This window comes from Hypanus sabinus, chromosome 20 (genome assembly GCF_030144855.1).
Source record: "Hypanus sabinus isolate sHypSab1 chromosome 20, sHypSab1.hap1, whole genome shotgun sequence".
In the NCBI taxonomy this organism is placed as follows: domain Eukaryota; kingdom Metazoa; phylum Chordata; class Chondrichthyes; order Myliobatiformes; family Dasyatidae; genus Hypanus; species Hypanus sabinus.
The window spans coordinates 37,773,147-37,790,825 of NC_082725.1; the positions used below are offsets into that span (position 1 = coordinate 37,773,147).

The window sequence follows — 17,679 nt, forward strand, 5'->3', positions numbered from 1 at the left end:
TTGCTGATATCAGGATTGCATTAATGTAGGTTCAACAGGATTGTAAACAGTCATTATTTAACTGTCTCCAAGCAACCTGGCATAATATTTTCACTCTATCACGCTGTAAATGTGAACTGTTCTACAATCTCTTGCTTTGATCTTGTGCAGCTATTTTATTTAGTTTGAAATATGACTGAGACTGGAATTTAATGTAGTCACATTTAAATGTACTGTACCTGATATCCTAGATCTGATCCTTCCTTGACAACAAATTGTGGATAGCTGTTGTAAAGTTGCAAGCTATCAAGAGTTCTGTAATATCTATGAACTTTCAGCTTTGTTGAGATTAATTGCTGTCTTTTCCAGAGCCCTGGTATACACAAACGAACACTTACTGAGAGAGTTAAATGAAATGCGAGCCCGACACAAGGCAGAAGTGGACCAATTGCACTGGAGTTACATTCAGCTCAAAAAATTTGTAGAGAAGTCAACCCACAATACGACTACGACTGGCTACACATGCTCAGGCAGAGGCATGGAAAATCGGAGGCGCTGAAGGAAACCCGTAACATTTCTGTGAAGTGGTCCAGAGAAAACAAACTACAAGGAGCCTGTATGACATCACTTTGTTTACCAAATGTTTTTCCCCTTACATCAATACAGATTTTAATTGCTCACAGCCGGCTATGTGTTAACAGTGTTTAAAGTACATGTACCAAAGATAGAAGTTTAACCAGCTTACTTCATCAGCAAGATTATGGAGATTTATACTTATCACTCTTTACTCCAAGTGCACCATGTCCAAAGGACTAGGTAGGTATGTAACCAGTCTGTAACAGTGACAGCAAAGGAATATGTATCTGAGATTCTGGATGGGTTAGAAATTAATAAAAAGAAATACTAAAATAAGAGTTACACTTTAAATGGATAAATCTCCCAGTCCCAAACATAGGATGCAGCATACAGACCCAGAGATAGTGCCTGGAGACTGGAAAATTGCAAATGTTATACACTTATTCAAACAAAATGGTGTAGAGATAAATACAGTAGCTACATACTATTCAGCTCAACTATCATGGTCTGGATAAATGATAATCTAGGAAGAATAAATTATTTACACAAATATGGATTGATTGGAGAAAGTAGGCATGGTGTATAAGTATGTGAGCTTTTTCTTTAAATACAGGGCCATCTATGAAAATGTGACTGATATACTATGTGTCTTCTGGAAGGCAATTGAAAGGTGCTATAAATCAGGTTTGTCTTCAAGAGTGAAGATCATGTATGGAATAACAGGGGTTTGTCACAGCATGGATAGAAAATGGGCTAGGTAACAAGAAATTTTGAAAGATTGTTTGTGTTTCAAGTGGAAGGAAGTGTGGAGTTCACCAGGACTTTGTACCTGGACCTCTTGTATATGGTGCTCAGGGTACAGTTTGCAAACTGTAATCAGCTTCAGGGAGACATAGGCTGTCTGGTAGATTTGGTAAATTTGTGGCAGATGCAGCTTAATTCCAAGAAACTTAAAGCATTACTTATTGAAAGAATATAAAGCTCAGCAATTCTAAAAGCAGTACAAGAACATAGACTGTTTGTTACAAATGGCAGGGCAAGTATAAAAGTGTTTTTTAAGTATGCAGTTTTGCACTTAATAAATTAGAGGCAAAGCAAGTGAGCAAGTTTTTGATGAATTTTTTATAAAGCACTGTTCTGGTCACAACTGAAGTATTGTGTTTGTTTCTGGGAACCATGCTTCAAGAAAGTTGCTGCAGAGAGCAGGGAAGATTTGTTTCAAAATGGTTTCAGGGAAAGGGACTTTCCTTTCATACACTCTTAGACTTTTACTTTCATGTTATACTGGTACCTGAATAATTTGAACTACCAGTACAGCTTTGGCTGTATTTAGTTTACTCTACATTAATACTGTACACCAAGCACTTTTAATGAGTAATTTATAACAATTGTTTGAAATTCCTCTGTCATTTTAAAATAATTTTTTTTAAAATTTTTTAAATGTGCAGTAAACCCATTTATGTCTTGAAGTGCAAGATAAAAATGTTTCTGCTCTATTTTTTAAACAACAGTGAATATGTTAGTATTCATGCAAGTTGGTTTGGGGGATGATTGACAGAGATTGATTTTAAGTTTGTTCCTATATTCTCAGCAACATAAGAACTTCAGTCTGTCTCCTACAATTATTCAGCAATATGGATAAGAAATAATAATTCACATAGGATGAAGGGGAGAAGGAAGTGTAAAATTACCTGTTATGTCACTAAGTTGTTGCTTTCCTCTTTCCGTCCTTACTCTGTGTGCCTTCCTCAGTTGGTGGCTCAGTCTCTACACTTAGCCTCTGCTACAGAAAATGGAAACTCAACACTGGTGATTTGTTAATGAAAAATAAATGACTCTCTCTCTCATTCCTTCCCTATCCAGTTACTGCATGTAAATTGCTCAACAATAGCTACCCTGCTCTCTCATGTAGTTTATGATAGGGCTTCTTAGCTAAGATCTTAACCTTCCTCTAGACCCTCAATGCATTCCTAACATTTTGCTAACTCAATGAAACTGGTTAAAATTTAACCCACCACCTTTACCTATCCTATACATGACTGGAAAAAGAGTGGAAAAAGAATATTGTTTACGTAAAGCAATACTCCAATAACCTAAAAATTCTAATTCCTCAGTTCCCTTGAATGTAACCGATGTTATTGAAATATTGCTACAATACCCTTAAATTTTCAAATTCCAAGTTTCTATTAACAGAAAGGTAGATACTTACTCTTTTCTTTGCCAAAATCTCTAAATTATTTTGCATTTCATATTCAGCTAATACATTTGAAATATCAAAAGAATTCCCTAGATTAGGATGAGTTCAAATCCCATATATCCACCCCACTTCTGTCAACAACAGCAATTTGCATTTAAAAAGTTTTATTTTGGAGAGTTCTCAAAATGTTGTCAGTAAGCCACACAAAATATTGGAATACTAAGCAGTAGGTATGAAGGAGCACGTTAGAGGATAGGGAAAAATATTGAGACAAAAAATCCAGAAGACGCAGTTGTTTTGTTCTTTATAGGTGGAGGAATGGTTCCTTTAAATATAGATAACATACTGAACTATATTAAGTTGTTCATCAAATAGGTGATATGTCAACTCTGCAGTTTGTATGTGGCCATCAATAAACTATGAAGGTCTAGGTACAATACCTCATGTTGTTTAATGGACAGCATAACCAAATCAAGAGTAGGAAATAAAAGTCTTTCCTATTCTTTATTACAGATGCCCTGTTTTTTCTGTTATGTTCCAACAAATAACACAATTTTGAAAAGACATCATGCTTTTTCAAACCAATAGCAAGTTTGTTATAGTGAGAAATAAATGATTCACATGATCCAAGCACCAAACTATCCAATGACATTTTAAATGGACATAAGTCATTTGGAAATGCAAATGAACGGTTAATCTCTTTGAACCAAGGATAAAGGAATATTTTGGTTAGTTATATGTGTAAGTGATATTTCTCTAAGAGGTAGTAAACTAGTTACTGTGAATTGGACTTCGTAGCAGCAACATCAAGGAGTTGTTTTTCCAACCTACTAAACCTGATCTGGCCTACAGATAAGATGCTAAATGAGTCTGCTTGTTTGCTTGGCAACGACATCCTTAATTATGTCCAGATGCAATTAAACTATAAAGTGCCTGTGTATTTGACCTGCCCCCAGCAACTTAACCAAAATTAAAGTAGTTTTTTTAATATAAAGTGATTTCTTCCTTTACAATAAAATAACTTCTTCTTTTGGCTGATTTGTCAAAACTAGTAATGTAGTATTAGTGTAAAGTTTATTCTGGAGTGAAGGGTATGTGATATTTGTTTTTCCATTGTTTTGGAGATTGCATGGATTTTTGCGTAAAGAATCAACAGAAGTAGATTCCACTTTCATGGAATTTGCCAAAATAATTATTTAAAACCTAACCTTTATAACTTAGAATTTTAATCTGCTGAACCATAGTTTGCACATTAACTGTTTCGACGCCAGATTCTAACTTCGTAGCCTCATGACATCAGTACAAATCTAATACTGCAATAGCTCATAGGCATTCAAGGCAGGTGGTACAGATCCTGATGCAGGACCCCAGCCTGAAATATCATCTACATATCCCTCTGGCTCCACAGTTGTGGCACGACCCACTGACTTTTTCCAGCAGTTTTCTTCCCCACTCCAATTATAGATCTTACTACTTGTAATAATGTTTTGCCATTCCATCTAATTTATTCACATTCAATTACTTCTTGGCATTTAATATTTTACTCTTTTTCTCCTCAAAGATTACTTTTATAATATCAATTTTCACAATCTTTTGGTTCAGTAACAAAAATCCTGCTTTCCTATTTTCTGCTGTCTTTAATTTCTAAAGATTTCCATTAGGAGGTCTCCTCTTGCTTCCATTTTCCATTCTCTTTCTACCTGTCACTTACTCTCCATAGATAAGCAGTATCTTGGAAAGCAGTGTAGTTGTTTTTATGTTAATAATACAGTTCAGGCTCCTACACTGAAGATTGCTAAAGGTTAAATAGCACTAGCTTCTGAATATTGTACCATCAGCACATAAAATTTTTGTGATTCAATTTGAATGTTTACGAATATATGGGGTATGTTTTTGAACTGTTTATTAGATTGTTAACATTTCATAAAAGCAGAAAAATGTAAACATTTATACTTGTAGATATATTTATTTTGTAAATTTGATACAATACATCTTGATTAATTAATCTAAATTAAATATACTTTTGATACAGTATTTACTTTTTTGATTTTGTAATTCATCTTAATTTGACCTTGTTGGCATTGAAAGTTTGGAATCAAATCTCTCTGAAGAAAATAAGTTGTAATTTCTAAAACTACTCATTAGAAGCTTGTGGAAATGAAAGTTCAATGGAGGAAGGGTATTTGTTAAGAACATGTTAAAATAGTCTGTTCAACCAGAATTCTGCATTGAATTATTTCCCACAATTATAAGCCCGATTTCCCCTTCTCTCCCCTTCTGCCTTACTTTCCTGCCTCTCTTCTTTTTTTGCCCCTCTCTCCAATACACTATTTGGTAAAAGCTAGTACTGTATGTTATCAGCACCATTTTGGCTCGATGGGGCAGGAACTCAATTGACCCCGACTTTGACAGCTGTAGTCATCCTCCAGGGGACGGATGGACACACCCCACAACCCCCGAGTGTGGAATCTATGTACAGTTTGAACCTTAACAATGGACTACATGCACAGAATGGCTTTGATAGTTACTGAGGTTGCATCACACACTCATCAGCTGTCAAAGCTGCCATTACTATACAATATTTGTGAATCTCTTTTTCACAAATAATCAATCCAGGGAGTTCCAGTTCTGCACACTGGGTGTTCGATAGTCGTTTTTAAAAATGGGTTCTTTGTTTCATGGCTGTGGGTTAGAAGAATCTCAAGGTTGTGTCACTTTAAGAAATGTACTTTCAACTCTCAAGCTTGAAAAGTACATGTGCACACATAAACACACAGAAGTTAAAGACATTTTAAATAAATAAGAATGCTCCACAGACCATTCTCTCAGCAGCCAGCTTATCCATACTTTGAATGGGGCCTCATGCTGAGGGTCAGTCGGCAGACTTCCCAGACTCAGAGCACCCAGTCACAAGAGAATGTTGCAGCAAATGTAATAAATACAGCCAGTATTAATATCCTCTGCTTACATTCTAAAACTTAATTGTAGACCTCATTTTTTTGCAAAGAAATGTCAGTGATTATAACTGGAGTCTCTAAAAATAGAAACACCACCAACTTTCAGGGAGCATAAAGTATAAATGCCCTCAGAACTAATAGATTCAGCAGGACATAACTGGCATCTTAAATTGTTTTAAGATTACTAATTGAAACAAGCTACCAGTTCTGTACAATAATACACTGGAGCCTCTATCACAAGAAGTGAGATTAAAATCCAAGTGTTTTAGACATATTATAGCAATACCAGAAATATTACATTTAACTGTACAGACAGATAAAAATTACCAGCTTTTGATAGGTCATTCTTTATAAGGAGTTATGAAAACAAATTACACAGCATCCTAATAGTTTTATAAATGAAATTTAATTCCATAATTATGCTTACAAAGTTTCAAATGCTCTTAGTGACAATGTCTGCCAGTTTCTGATGATACAGATGGAGCAAGCAAAGCAGAAAGAAGAATGGAAAGTTATGCAAAAAACTATTTAAAATATGCACAGCTTGCTTCAAACTGTTGTGGCCTTAAAACAGTGCATCTGTTCACTTATAGTTTATTGAACAACAGAGATAATGTTCATTAAAAATGCTAGGCCTTGGGAAGATTAGGACCAATATTTTGAGCCATTTCATCCAATAAAAGGCTTGTAATGACATTTTCTATCAGCAAAAAGTAATTTCAGAACATGGAATTGTACTGAAGCAGGAACTTAAATCAGTGTCTCTGCAGTGCAAATTAGGTCAATTGCAGAATTTATCCCAAGTTCAGAAAAGCATCAGTGTTATCTCAATGCCCTACTTACCTTAGCTGGTATTTATCAGCTGTATCTGTGAAGTAGGGATTGTACCCTATAATAAACCACACAGGACTTTCTGTACTTACATACATTTTGATGTTGGGGAAAAGTATTATTGGCCTGGATCACGTTCCTTACCATCTGGCTGTCCCAAAAAGGACACTAGTGCATGCTGACTGCCACAGTGGTGCCTTGCAGCCGGCACATTTGAGCTCCCATTCTGATTCTGGATGCAGCACCACCTCTACAGATGGAACTCAGATGTATCTAAATAAATAGGATGTGATTTTTTTTTAAATTGCTCTTAATTAATTTAATGGGTTAACTTAATTGGTTAAAACGTGTATTTAAATAAATGTATTCTTTAATTATTTAAATCTGTGAACTTTCATAAATGCCTCTATCGTTTATATTTGGAAAGAGTTGAAAAGAAATAGGTTGTCCGAAAGCCATCAGAACCCACCACCCAAGGCGCGGCAATTGCCTGCAGACCAGCTGCGGCAGTGAGTCTTTCCTTGTGCCGTGGGAAGTTAGTCTGGCAATGGGAATTGGGGTAAACACAATAAGCATAATCTTGCCCACTGTGTTTTGGGGTGCAATTAATGGCAAGCCCATCTTACAGAACAATAAGGAATTGTACTTTATCACAGTTTGGATATTTTGATGCAGTAATGGTGTTCAACAGGTCTCTATAATCAGCAAATTTGGATCATTTGAGGTATATCTTTTCTACGTGAACTATCACTGTTGTACAACATGTAAAGCTTTTTATAGTAAAAGAAAAAAAAACAAATCTGGAGCTACTCATTTCTTCTGCAGCTCATACTGCATGCTGAGTTTTCTGAGTACCATAAGACAATTGCAGCAATATTAATCAATTGATGCTCCTTGTCACAGTGGGACAAATCCAACCCATTATTAACAAGAATCTACTAGTCAATGCACCATCAGGCAAATAAAGTAACACTTATGAAATACACTGACTGGTCTTCTCCTATGAAGATGTGATTCCAAGTAAAACAGGATGCTGGACAAAAATGGAGAAAACAACAGCCTAGATGGAAATAAGATGAGAAGAAAATATCTAACATTTAAGTAAAAACATTGCATTTCATTTTTTTTTAAATTGGGTGATTGTAAAATGAAGCAGTACATTATTTGGCATATTAAAATGTCAAGAAAAGCTGAGAGTTGTCCCCATAACATTGGAACGGAATGTGCATCTGGCTCCTGTGAACCTTGTGTACTGATGATATCCGTTCTTCCAGCTGCTAAAGAATGCAGTTTGCCCTATTTGTCTCATGAGCAGGTCACAAAGCAAAGCAGCAATTTGCTGTTCACTTTACTCATCTTTGGTTATGTAATTACTACCTTGTTTCCTTAACATATAACCTTACTTGTGATTTTCATGTCCATTAATATATGCACATTGTTCTTGACACCTCATTTACCAGCTAGGGTGAATTTGTACACGGCAGAAGTATCAGAAATAAAATACTCATCAGGGGCACAGCTGAAGGTTTCAGTTCTTCAGCAACAGCAGGACTATTCCATAGAGTGCTGAATCAATCTTCAGCAGCATGCAAAATGGTGTAATTTACTGAGAAATCCAAGGTAGAATGTAACGGCTCAAGCTCTGAGCTCAATCTCAGCTCAAGAACTGAATGTAGTGGAATGAAATTATGTTTTAGGATGCCAGGAACATAAAAGGTGACCAGATACCCATTTGCAATTCCTCAATTAAGGTCAGTGGCTCATGCCTATATATAAACAATGATCCTTTGAGAGAATCTTGGGTCAATGGATGGCAGTGTTCATACAAACAGAATTAGAACCAAGTCCAATATAACAATACCTTGTTCTTGACAACATCTAAAGACCTAAGTTAGTCAAGGGCAAAAGGAACAATATGCTTATTGTATGTAACTTGCAAGTCTATTGCAAAGCAGATTATTAGTTGTTTGGAAACATGATCATCTATCTTTGGCAAAAGTTCCACTGGTTTAAATATTTTGACAAATGCAAAAAATCCATCATCATCAGTTGTCAACTGTCCGTCTCAAACATTTGACTGAGAATCAATAAAACTAGTGAAAATTTCATCCCATTTCAAAACAGAAAAGTATTATGATCTACTGAATGTGTATATTAAGGGTGTTATTGAATCATCTGTAATCCTTCATTATTTTCACTCAATTCTAGACTAATCTTTATCTTCATATTGCCCATTCTCATTCAACACTTCATCACAGTAATCATTACCCACTACAAAGTTCTTCATCTCTTTTCTCTGGGCACTATGCATCTCAACCGCACTTCTTATAGCACTGATGCCAGTCTTGGTCATGGCAAACAAAGGAAGTTCTGTCAAAGTAAGTACTATTGAATGTTTTCTGGGGGTTTAAGTGTTTCTCTTGTGGCACTTTAATGAAAGAATTCCATGTCTTTTACATCAATGAGGCACACAATCATTAAATTTGGAGAACCACGAGTTGATATGCGATGACTGCAGATGAGTTCTCAACAATAATCCCTTCATGATCTCTGCAGTTTCCCTTCAGCAATAACTTTTCAAAGACTGTGGTGACATTTCCTTTCCCATCCTGAATTTATTCTTGTACTGCAGTTAAAGAGGACAAATCTGCACTAGCTACAAGAAGACCAACACGTATATTACTTTTCAGTGTCCCCATTTTTCCAAAGTTTAAAAAAAAATCACAAAAGGCTACTACATTCTGTTGTTTCTGTAGCACTTTTCAACAGGCACTTAGTAACATAAAGTACTTTGCAGTGTCCCACCAACTTCTGTGAGCAAATGCCCAAGTTCCAGTCTTCAACATGGAATCTTTTGCATCACCTAAAGCGAAAGCAGAATTCTTTAGGAGGAGGTGGTCTAATTCCTTGTGATACTATTATCTGAAGGCATCCATTAGACGACTGGACATCTTATTAGGATTTCCATGCCTTTCATGGTTGTTTAGTGAGGTTCATTGAAAAAGGATGAAAATTTTTAAGAAGTATCCAGCATAGGTGATGAGAGGAGGTGCTTCCTATCTTTAAGCTGCAGGTAGAAATGACTTGCTCCATTTTACAAACTGTCTGAAACAAGGTGTTCCTAGTCAACAAGTTGAAATGAGCAACGATCCGGTTCATACTTCTTTGATCATCTTGGGAATTAAAAAAAATCAAATCGCAGTGGAAATGCTGCCTTTAGTTAAAAGGAAAAAAGCATTAATTGTTCTTTGTTCCTTTTACTTTCTGGTCATATGTTCCTGCATGTTTGTATCCCACTACGTAGCCAGTATCATTAACCAGGTATTCTCTGCCTGCTCTTCCACGGCCTCTCCCGTTCTGATCAAACCTTTCCTTGTGAGACCCGGTAAATTTTGATGTGTCAGTGAGTCGAGTCAGTGTGGGAGATAGTACAGTTTTCTGCAGGGAGACCAAAAAAAAACATTACCATAGAATGGAACTTCTGATATGGCAGGTGTGTATTGGGGTTTCAGCCTTGACTCATTTGGAAACATGCTTTCATCTCAGAGTCCAAAGATTATGCATTCAGGAGGAGCATAAAATTTAGGTCAGCCCTTCCATGCAGTGCTGAGGAAATGCTGCATGGTCAAAGTTGACAGATTTTCATGAGATTTAAAATGAAGCAGCACAAGCAAACTGCTACAAAAGCAGGATCTCGACCTGAAACAGCAACCACCTCCTGCCTCCACGCGACCCACAGCTCCTCCTGCACTTTTCTGTTTGTCTTCCTGCAGTAATAAACACTGCAACAAGTCAGGCAACATCTATGGAGGGAAATAAACAGTGGACATTTCAGGCCAAGACCCTTCATTAGGACTGGAAAGTGGTCTTCCTTCTCAGACGATGCGAAATACACTCAATGGCCACTTTATTAGGTACACCAGTGGAACCCAGTGCAGCCTTCTGCAACTGTAATCCATCCACTTCAAAGTCTGATGTTTGGTGCATTTGGAGATGCACTTCTGCACACCACTGTTGTAATAACCACGTGTCACATGTGGTTATTTGAGTTACTGTTGCCTTCCTGTCAGCTTGAATCAATGTGGCCATTCTCCCCGGCCCCCTCATTTACAAAGCGTTAATCGCCAACAACACTGCCACTCACTGGATTTTTTTTTTGTATTTCACAGCAGTCTCTGTAAATGCCAGAGAAAATCCCAGGAGATTAGAAGTTTCAAAGATAATCAAACCATCCTGTCTGGTACCAACAAACATCTCATGATCAAAGGCACTGAGGTCACATTTCTTCCCCATTCTGATGTGTGATCTGAACAACTCAACTTCTTGACCATGTCTGCATGCAGATAGACAGCCATGATCTCAGAATGGCGGTGCAGGCTCGAAGGACTGAATGGTCTACTTCTGCACCTATTGTCTATTGACAGGTGTACCTAATAAAGAGTCCATTGAGTATTCTTTGACATTATCTTGAAGAGCAGACAACTTCATCATGTGGCAATTGACTCATTAAAGAAACATTAAGTATTTTTCCATCTATGTTACAGCTACTTGTGAGAGCCTGCAATGCACAAACTGTGCTCTAATACACACAACTGTGTATTTCTAAATATCACCAGTTTTAAAATACAAGACACAAGCAACCAGCAATGCTGGAATCAGAAGCAAAAAATAAAATGTACAGATGATGGGTCTTGACTATTATTTCTCTCCACAGATGCTGTTTGACCCTCCGAGAACGTCCAGTAGTTCTTTCCTACCCCCCCCCCCCCCCCCACCGGTCTATAAAATGCAAGTCAATTGTTTTTCAGCTTATTTTTTGCAAGTAATTCAATGCTCCATTGGCATCTAATTTGTATTCATTATACATTGTTCATGTTTGCTGAGCTCAAATCAATATTGTCTGGGTATGGAACAAAGGGAATTCAGTGTTATGTGGCCAAGGGTCTTTGAAGCCAGCCCACAGATAAATAAGGTGATTAACAGCTATAAAGAATATTTGTCTTCAATAGCTGGGCAAAGGCTGTGAGAACAGGTATAGTACAGGAGTATAAAACATTATTTCGGCCACAGCTGGAGCTGGGCATACTGTTCTTGCCACCAGACTGCATGGAGGAGGTGGCTGCACTACACGAGATCCTGAGGGAGACTCACTGGGATGCTGCCTGTGTTTCAGTCTTGAGGAGGGTTTGGCTACACTAGGCCAGTTCTTCTTGAAACAGGGAAGACTGGGGGGTGGGGGGGGAGACAATGGGTTACTGATGAAGGTATACTAAATAACCAGGGGTAGAGTTTAGTTAATGAGACACTTCCCCTTCAAAGAGGTGGCTTTAATCTGAGGGCACAGATTTAATCTTAGAAGATTAAAAGGATATTTCAGAAAGCAGTTTTTCTATCCAGACCAGGGGTTCCATCCTGGGTCCACAGACCCATTGCTTAAGGTACTGGCCCATGGTATAAGGAGGTTAGGAACCCCTGATCCAGAGGGAGCATGCCATCTGAGTGGGTGCTGAAGCCCGTCCTCTGGCACCTAAGGCTATGGGCCAAGTGCAATGACGGGCATTCTGAAAGCCATCTGCTGGAGGATGGTTACGGTGTCTCTTTCTCCCCCAAACACCAGCAGCTGCGTAACAGCACTCCATGTTACAAGAGACACGGGGCAGACATACGCCAACCGGATGAAGACGGTGCTTTCTGGTGCAAGGAGTTGCTGCAGACTGACACATTCCAGGATCCAGGACCACAGGCCGAGGTATACCGAAGCTTTGTGCAACTCCTGCCTTTGGAGTTGAAGGGAGGGCCACAGCTGAGGCCCCACCTACCACTATACACCGAGGGGCCTCTCAATCCTGATGAACATTTGTTCGAGACAAAAAAAGAGCCATGTTGATCTCATGCAACTCTTGTAAGTAAATGTAGTAACATGCCTTGTACTACAAACAGCAACATGAACACATGCATTGTACACCTGCAAGTTTGATGAGCAAATTAGATATTTTGTTAAAATAATTAATGCCAAGATAATTTCTGTAATCCAACTGTTATGAGCTTTCAGCAAATAGCACAATAAATGACTTGCATTTATATAGCACCTTTATATATGCAGGATGTCCCAAAATGCTTCGGAGCAAATTCATTAATTTTAAATGCCATCACTGTCATTATGTGTGAACCAAGATGCCACAAGCAGCACTAATCTTCAGGGAGTTCTGAGGGCAGGTTGGGTCTGTTTGAGCAGGTAGATCCCGGATTAACAGATTCTCTGAAAGACAAGCCTCTGGCAGTACAGCTCTTCCTCAGTACCGTCACCCCTAGATTTCAGACCCAAGTAATAATGTAATGGTAATGTTAACCATGAGTATGGACCAATAATCAAAATAAAAACAGTTCAAATCTTACCATGAAGTAGTAGTGCAATTAACTGAGAGGAATGTCGTAAAGATCCAGCAGGTTCTCTCCCAAAGCCCTGCCAGCCTTAGTCTGATTTACATTTGACTCTACCTGGATTCTTCCAGTCAAGATGGTGTCAGCAAACAACAATTCCTCAGACGATATCTTCTAGATTGCCAATCTCTTCAGTTTGGAATTCAATCGAATAATCTAGTGCTCTGCCGTGTCCGGAGAGGACCAAGAACACGAGCTGACTTGTGAAGAAGACCAGAGACGGGGCGCGGGGCCACGATTGACTCCATTTCAAAGCATTCAGGAGGATTGAGGCATCAGGGCAAATGCAGAGGAGGTCAGCAGCTCTCAACGGAGGCCATGGGGGCAATGGCAGTCCACAACCGGGTTGGTAGCGTAAGGACCCGGCAGTCACTCTTCACAGAAGGACCAAGTTTGTGCAGTTGCTCTCCCAAATGATGTTTTGATATTCTGAGATATGTGGGTTTATTGGAGTGTACTTTATATTGGTCTCCTTCAGTTCAGGTGCTTTCTTTCTTGCTGCCAATTGGCAGGTGGTTGATGTTTTGCTTTTTCCGAGAGGCAGGAGTTGGGTACCTGGGGGTCTGATGTTCTTGTTGGTGTTGTTCTGTGTGGGCAATCTTAGCTTTTGTATGAAAGAGATTGGGGGTTTGACGTTATTGTCACTTCTTTTCCTGCGAGGAGGGGGGTTGGGGGATTTGACATTAGTGTCATTACTTCTTTAGTGAGGGGGGGTGTTAGGGGTTTGATGTTATTGTCGCTGTGTTTTTTCCTTGCGAAGGAGGGGGTTGGATGTTTGGGGTTTTTGATGTTCCACCTGCTGTTTTCCATGCAGGCAATCTGCTAGTTTTTTGTGAGGAAGGGGGTGGGGGGTTTGGGGTTTGCAAGTTTTGTTTGTTTTTCTTTTTTGTGCGGGGGGGGGAATTGATTTATTTTTTTTCAACAACCCCATGGTTTTTCTGAATTTCATGGCTAGATGGAGAAGACGAACATCAGAGTTGTATTTTGCATGCATACTTTGACAATAAAATGAACCTTTAAATCTGATTGATACTCATTCCCTTTTGAAGTGAACTAACAATTAATTAACTTAGCGAAGCCCACTACCATCTCTACAAAATAAGTCAGCATCAGAAATGTACACCGGCCTTACCAGTGATGGCCACACCAAAAAAGGAATAACAATAAAAGTTCTTTTTTTAAAAAAAAGAGACCAACTTTTTTTGTAAAAATTTTATATTGCTGCTCTCATCATCACATCCTGTCAAAACTGCGAAAGAGTCTTTATATCAGATTCCACTAAAATAAACATTGTGAAATCCATGATCCACAATTTAAAAATAGATTTCAGTGGGACAGCAATTGCTGCTACACTTCCTTGTACAAGGAAAGTGTAGCCAATCCCTTACATAATAGCTGGTTAATCACTTTAGGATGTCAATTAAACACAAAATGCGGGAGGAACCCAGCATTTTGTGTGGATTGCTTTGATTTCCAGCATCTGCAGATTTTCTCTTGTTTGGCATGTCAATTGTTGCAAAGAATCGTGCAGTACAGTTCTGAGAAAACAAACTTTTAACATACCGTAACCCCTGATATTAAAGGGGCGTTTCCTTCAATCAACTTGTGAATCTCTTGGATTGCTTCCTCCTCATTCTTTCCTTTAAATCTCTTCTGCGCAAGTTCTTGAAGCGCATCTTTAAACTGATCAAAGTTGATGGTTCTAAAAGATTTTGGCCTGAAACACAGAGCTTCAGATATAAAAATGACATTTCGAACAATTAAAATAAAATGCAGTTCCTGCCATTTTCAAAACTTCAGTGGTGCCATACAATCTCCCATTGCCCAGTCTTTAACATTCCTGCATATCTGGAATTTGTTTCAACCACTGGGACATCCCCAAGGTCTTTATAGTTAACTAGTAATTTCAAACTCGTCTCCTTTGCTACACAGGGAAGGGCAGCAACCAATCATTACGTTGCTTACACAAACAACAAAGAAATAATGACCAGATGATCTGATTTAATGATGTCTGCTGAGGGAGGAACTGACAGGCAACACGCACAAAATGCTAGAGGAACTCAACAGGCCAGGGAGCATCTGTGGAAAAGCGAAGAGTCAACGTTTTGGGCCGAGACCCTCAGTCCTGCCAAAGGGCCTCAGCCCAAAACGCCGACTGTACTCTTTTCCATAGATGCTGCCTGGCCTGCTGAGCTCCTCCAGCACTTTGTGTGTGTTGCTTGGATTTCCAGCATCTGCAGATTTCCTCGTGTTTGTGGGAGAATCTGCCAGTGTGGAGTGAGTCGCAAGCAGAAGAGGTCAGAAGGCAGTCTAATTGCACACATGCAGCAATATGCCCTGTCACCTATTTACAGTGAGCCTGTGAGACTAGTTTATTTCTGTGTTTGGTGTTTTCAGACACAAGTAGAACACATGGAGCATCTCCCTTCCACAATCTGAACAAATTAGTATTGCACCTAAAGTAATATCAGGATTTTTCTCCAAAAACATGGAAAACCTTGGACATAACAAATGGGAGTTCTCCTAATCTCCTGCAAGTTTAACTCTTAACTTCCTTTCTTGTCTAATCAAATATGCCTGAATTTCAGGGTCAATTTTTTCTACATTCTCAGACTATCCCAATGCATCCTAATGCCAATCAAGTACCTTTGAAACATAGTCAGTGTTAACCCACACACAGTAATCTCTCACAAACAGCAATAAAATAAATAGGCAGATTATCTGCTTTTAGTGGCGATGGGAGATGGATGAATATTAGTCCTGACACTGGCCAGAACTCACCTTCTCTATTTCAAAGTCTTGCTGAGAGATCTTTTGTGGCCACTTGCCAGGGTAAACTGGGTTTTGATACAACATCTCACCCAAAAGCTGTCACCACGTTCAACATTCCCCAAGTACTGTTATCCTAGAATATACAATCCAGTCTCCAAGCAAGAGGCCACACAGCCATATTTGTTTAATAATTTATATTGCTCATCATAAAGCATCAATACTAGACAAGGTTTGCTTTAAGTAATTTAATTTCAGTACAACTTATATGACATTTCTATTCCTACAGAATGTGGAGAGTAGAAAGTTCCATAAGGCAGTGTCACGACATCATCAACATTTTATAAAATCTTAGATAACATTAAGAGACCTTTAAGGCTATCATAAAGCCCTTTGAAAGAAGGTAGCTACCACTTTCTTCCAATACATTTGTTTTTGTTTCTTTTCAAATGTGTGTTCCCTTTTAAGTTTTACAATTGGAACTGTTTTCACCACACTTTCAGCAAGCACATTCCAAACTGCAACATCTTGCTGCATTTTCCGCTCTTCTCCATGCGGCAGGGAAAAATAAGGGGAGAAAAACAGACCAATAATTACATTCAATTGATCCACTTTGAGGGAAGGCTTTGAAACTCGAGCACTGACAAAGTTTCAGAGGAGAGTGGAGAGATTAAGCTCACTTGCAAGCACCAATTATTCAAAAAGTTGGTTTCAGAGATACATATTTGAGGTTGGTGTATTGCAGAGCATCAGGCTGCATTGTCCATCCATCGAAATGCAGCTCCCCGAAAGTGGCAACGCAAGTAGAAGAGGGTGGTAAACCCCATAAGTGGCAACACAAGTAGAATAGGGTGGTAAACCCCGAAAGTGGCAACGCAAGTAGAAGAGGGTGGTAAAGCCTCCATATGGCTTGCTTGTCGTCATCACAGGGTGCATAGAGAACAAGAGTGAGGAAGTCACGTTGCAGCTGAACAAAGCTTTAGTTAAGCTGCACTTGGGGCATTGTGACCAATTCTGACCACTCCATCACAAGAAAGACGTGGAGACTTTACAGACGTTTACCATGATACTACCCAGATTAGAAGGTATTAGACTGTTTTCTCTGGAGCATTGGAGGCTGAAGTTCAAGGTCAATTTATTATCAAAGTACATGCACTCAGTGGCCACTTTAATATGTACATTGATGCAAATATTTAATCATCCAACCATGTAACATCAACTCAATGCATAAAGGCATGCAGACAAGGCCAAGAGTGTTCAGCTGGTGTTCAGACCAAACATCAGAATGTGGAAGAAATGTGATCTAAGTGACTTTGACAATGGAATGATTGCTGGTGCCAGACGGGCAGGTTTAAATATCTCAGAACCTGCTCATCTCCAGGGATTTTCGCACAAAACAGTCTCCAGAGTTTACAAAGAATGGTGCAAGAAACTAGAAACATGCAGTGAGCGGAAGTGTCGTGTTATTGAGAATGGCCAGACAGGAGGGCAACAATAACCCAAATAACCATGTGTTACAAAAGCATCGCTGAACAAATAACATATTGAATCTTCAAGTGGATGGGCTAAAGCAGCAGAAACCACACCAGGTCCGCTCCTGCACCTAATAAAGTGGCCACTGAGTGTATATGTCACCATATATGACTTCTGAAACTCATTTTTGTACGGAAAGAAAGACCCAACAGATAATTATAAAATGAGAGGCATAAATAAGGTAGACAGCTAGAATCTTTTACCCAGGGCAAAAATGGCAAATTCTAAAAGTCATAGCTTTAAAGTGAGAAGTGGGAGGTTTAAAGGGAATGAGTGGAACATGTTTTTTAAAAAAACACTGTGGTAGGTGCCTGGAGCACACCACCAGGGATAGTGGTGGAAGAACATACAACAGGGGTATTCATGGGTTAGATAAGCACATGAATATGTAGTGAA

At 38.8% G+C, this 17,679-nt stretch overlaps 2 protein-coding genes across 6 annotated transcripts in view; one reads left to right on the top strand and one right to left on the bottom strand.

Annotated features, from left to right (window-relative positions):
- cep72 (centrosomal protein 72) overlaps positions 1-7,088 on the top strand; it is a 217,609-nt gene extending 210,521 nt beyond the window's left edge. Inside the window, exon 16 of the mRNA XM_059944915.1 lies at positions 349-7,088. Within this exon, the coding sequence (XP_059800898.1) occupies positions 349-538 (190 nt within the window). The 3' untranslated portion in view covers positions 539-7,088. The remainder of the gene's footprint in view (positions 1-348) is intronic.
- Positions 6,097-17,679, bottom strand: part of LOC132378428 (tubulin polymerization-promoting protein) — a 47,848-nt gene continuing 36,265 nt past the window's right edge. For 4 of the 5 annotated variants that reach the window (XM_059945340.1, XM_059945338.1, XM_059945336.1 and 1 more), the window contains 2 exons: positions 14,545-14,698; positions 9,835-10,343 (listed from right to left, as the gene is read on the bottom strand). In XM_059945340.1, the coding sequence (XP_059801323.1) occupies positions 10,128-10,343; positions 14,545-14,698 (370 nt within the window). In that variant the 3' untranslated portion in view covers positions 9,835-10,127. Of the gene's footprint in view, positions 10,344-14,544; positions 14,699-17,679 lie in introns of all 5 variants that reach the window. The other variant, XM_059945341.1, reaches the window with a different exon arrangement.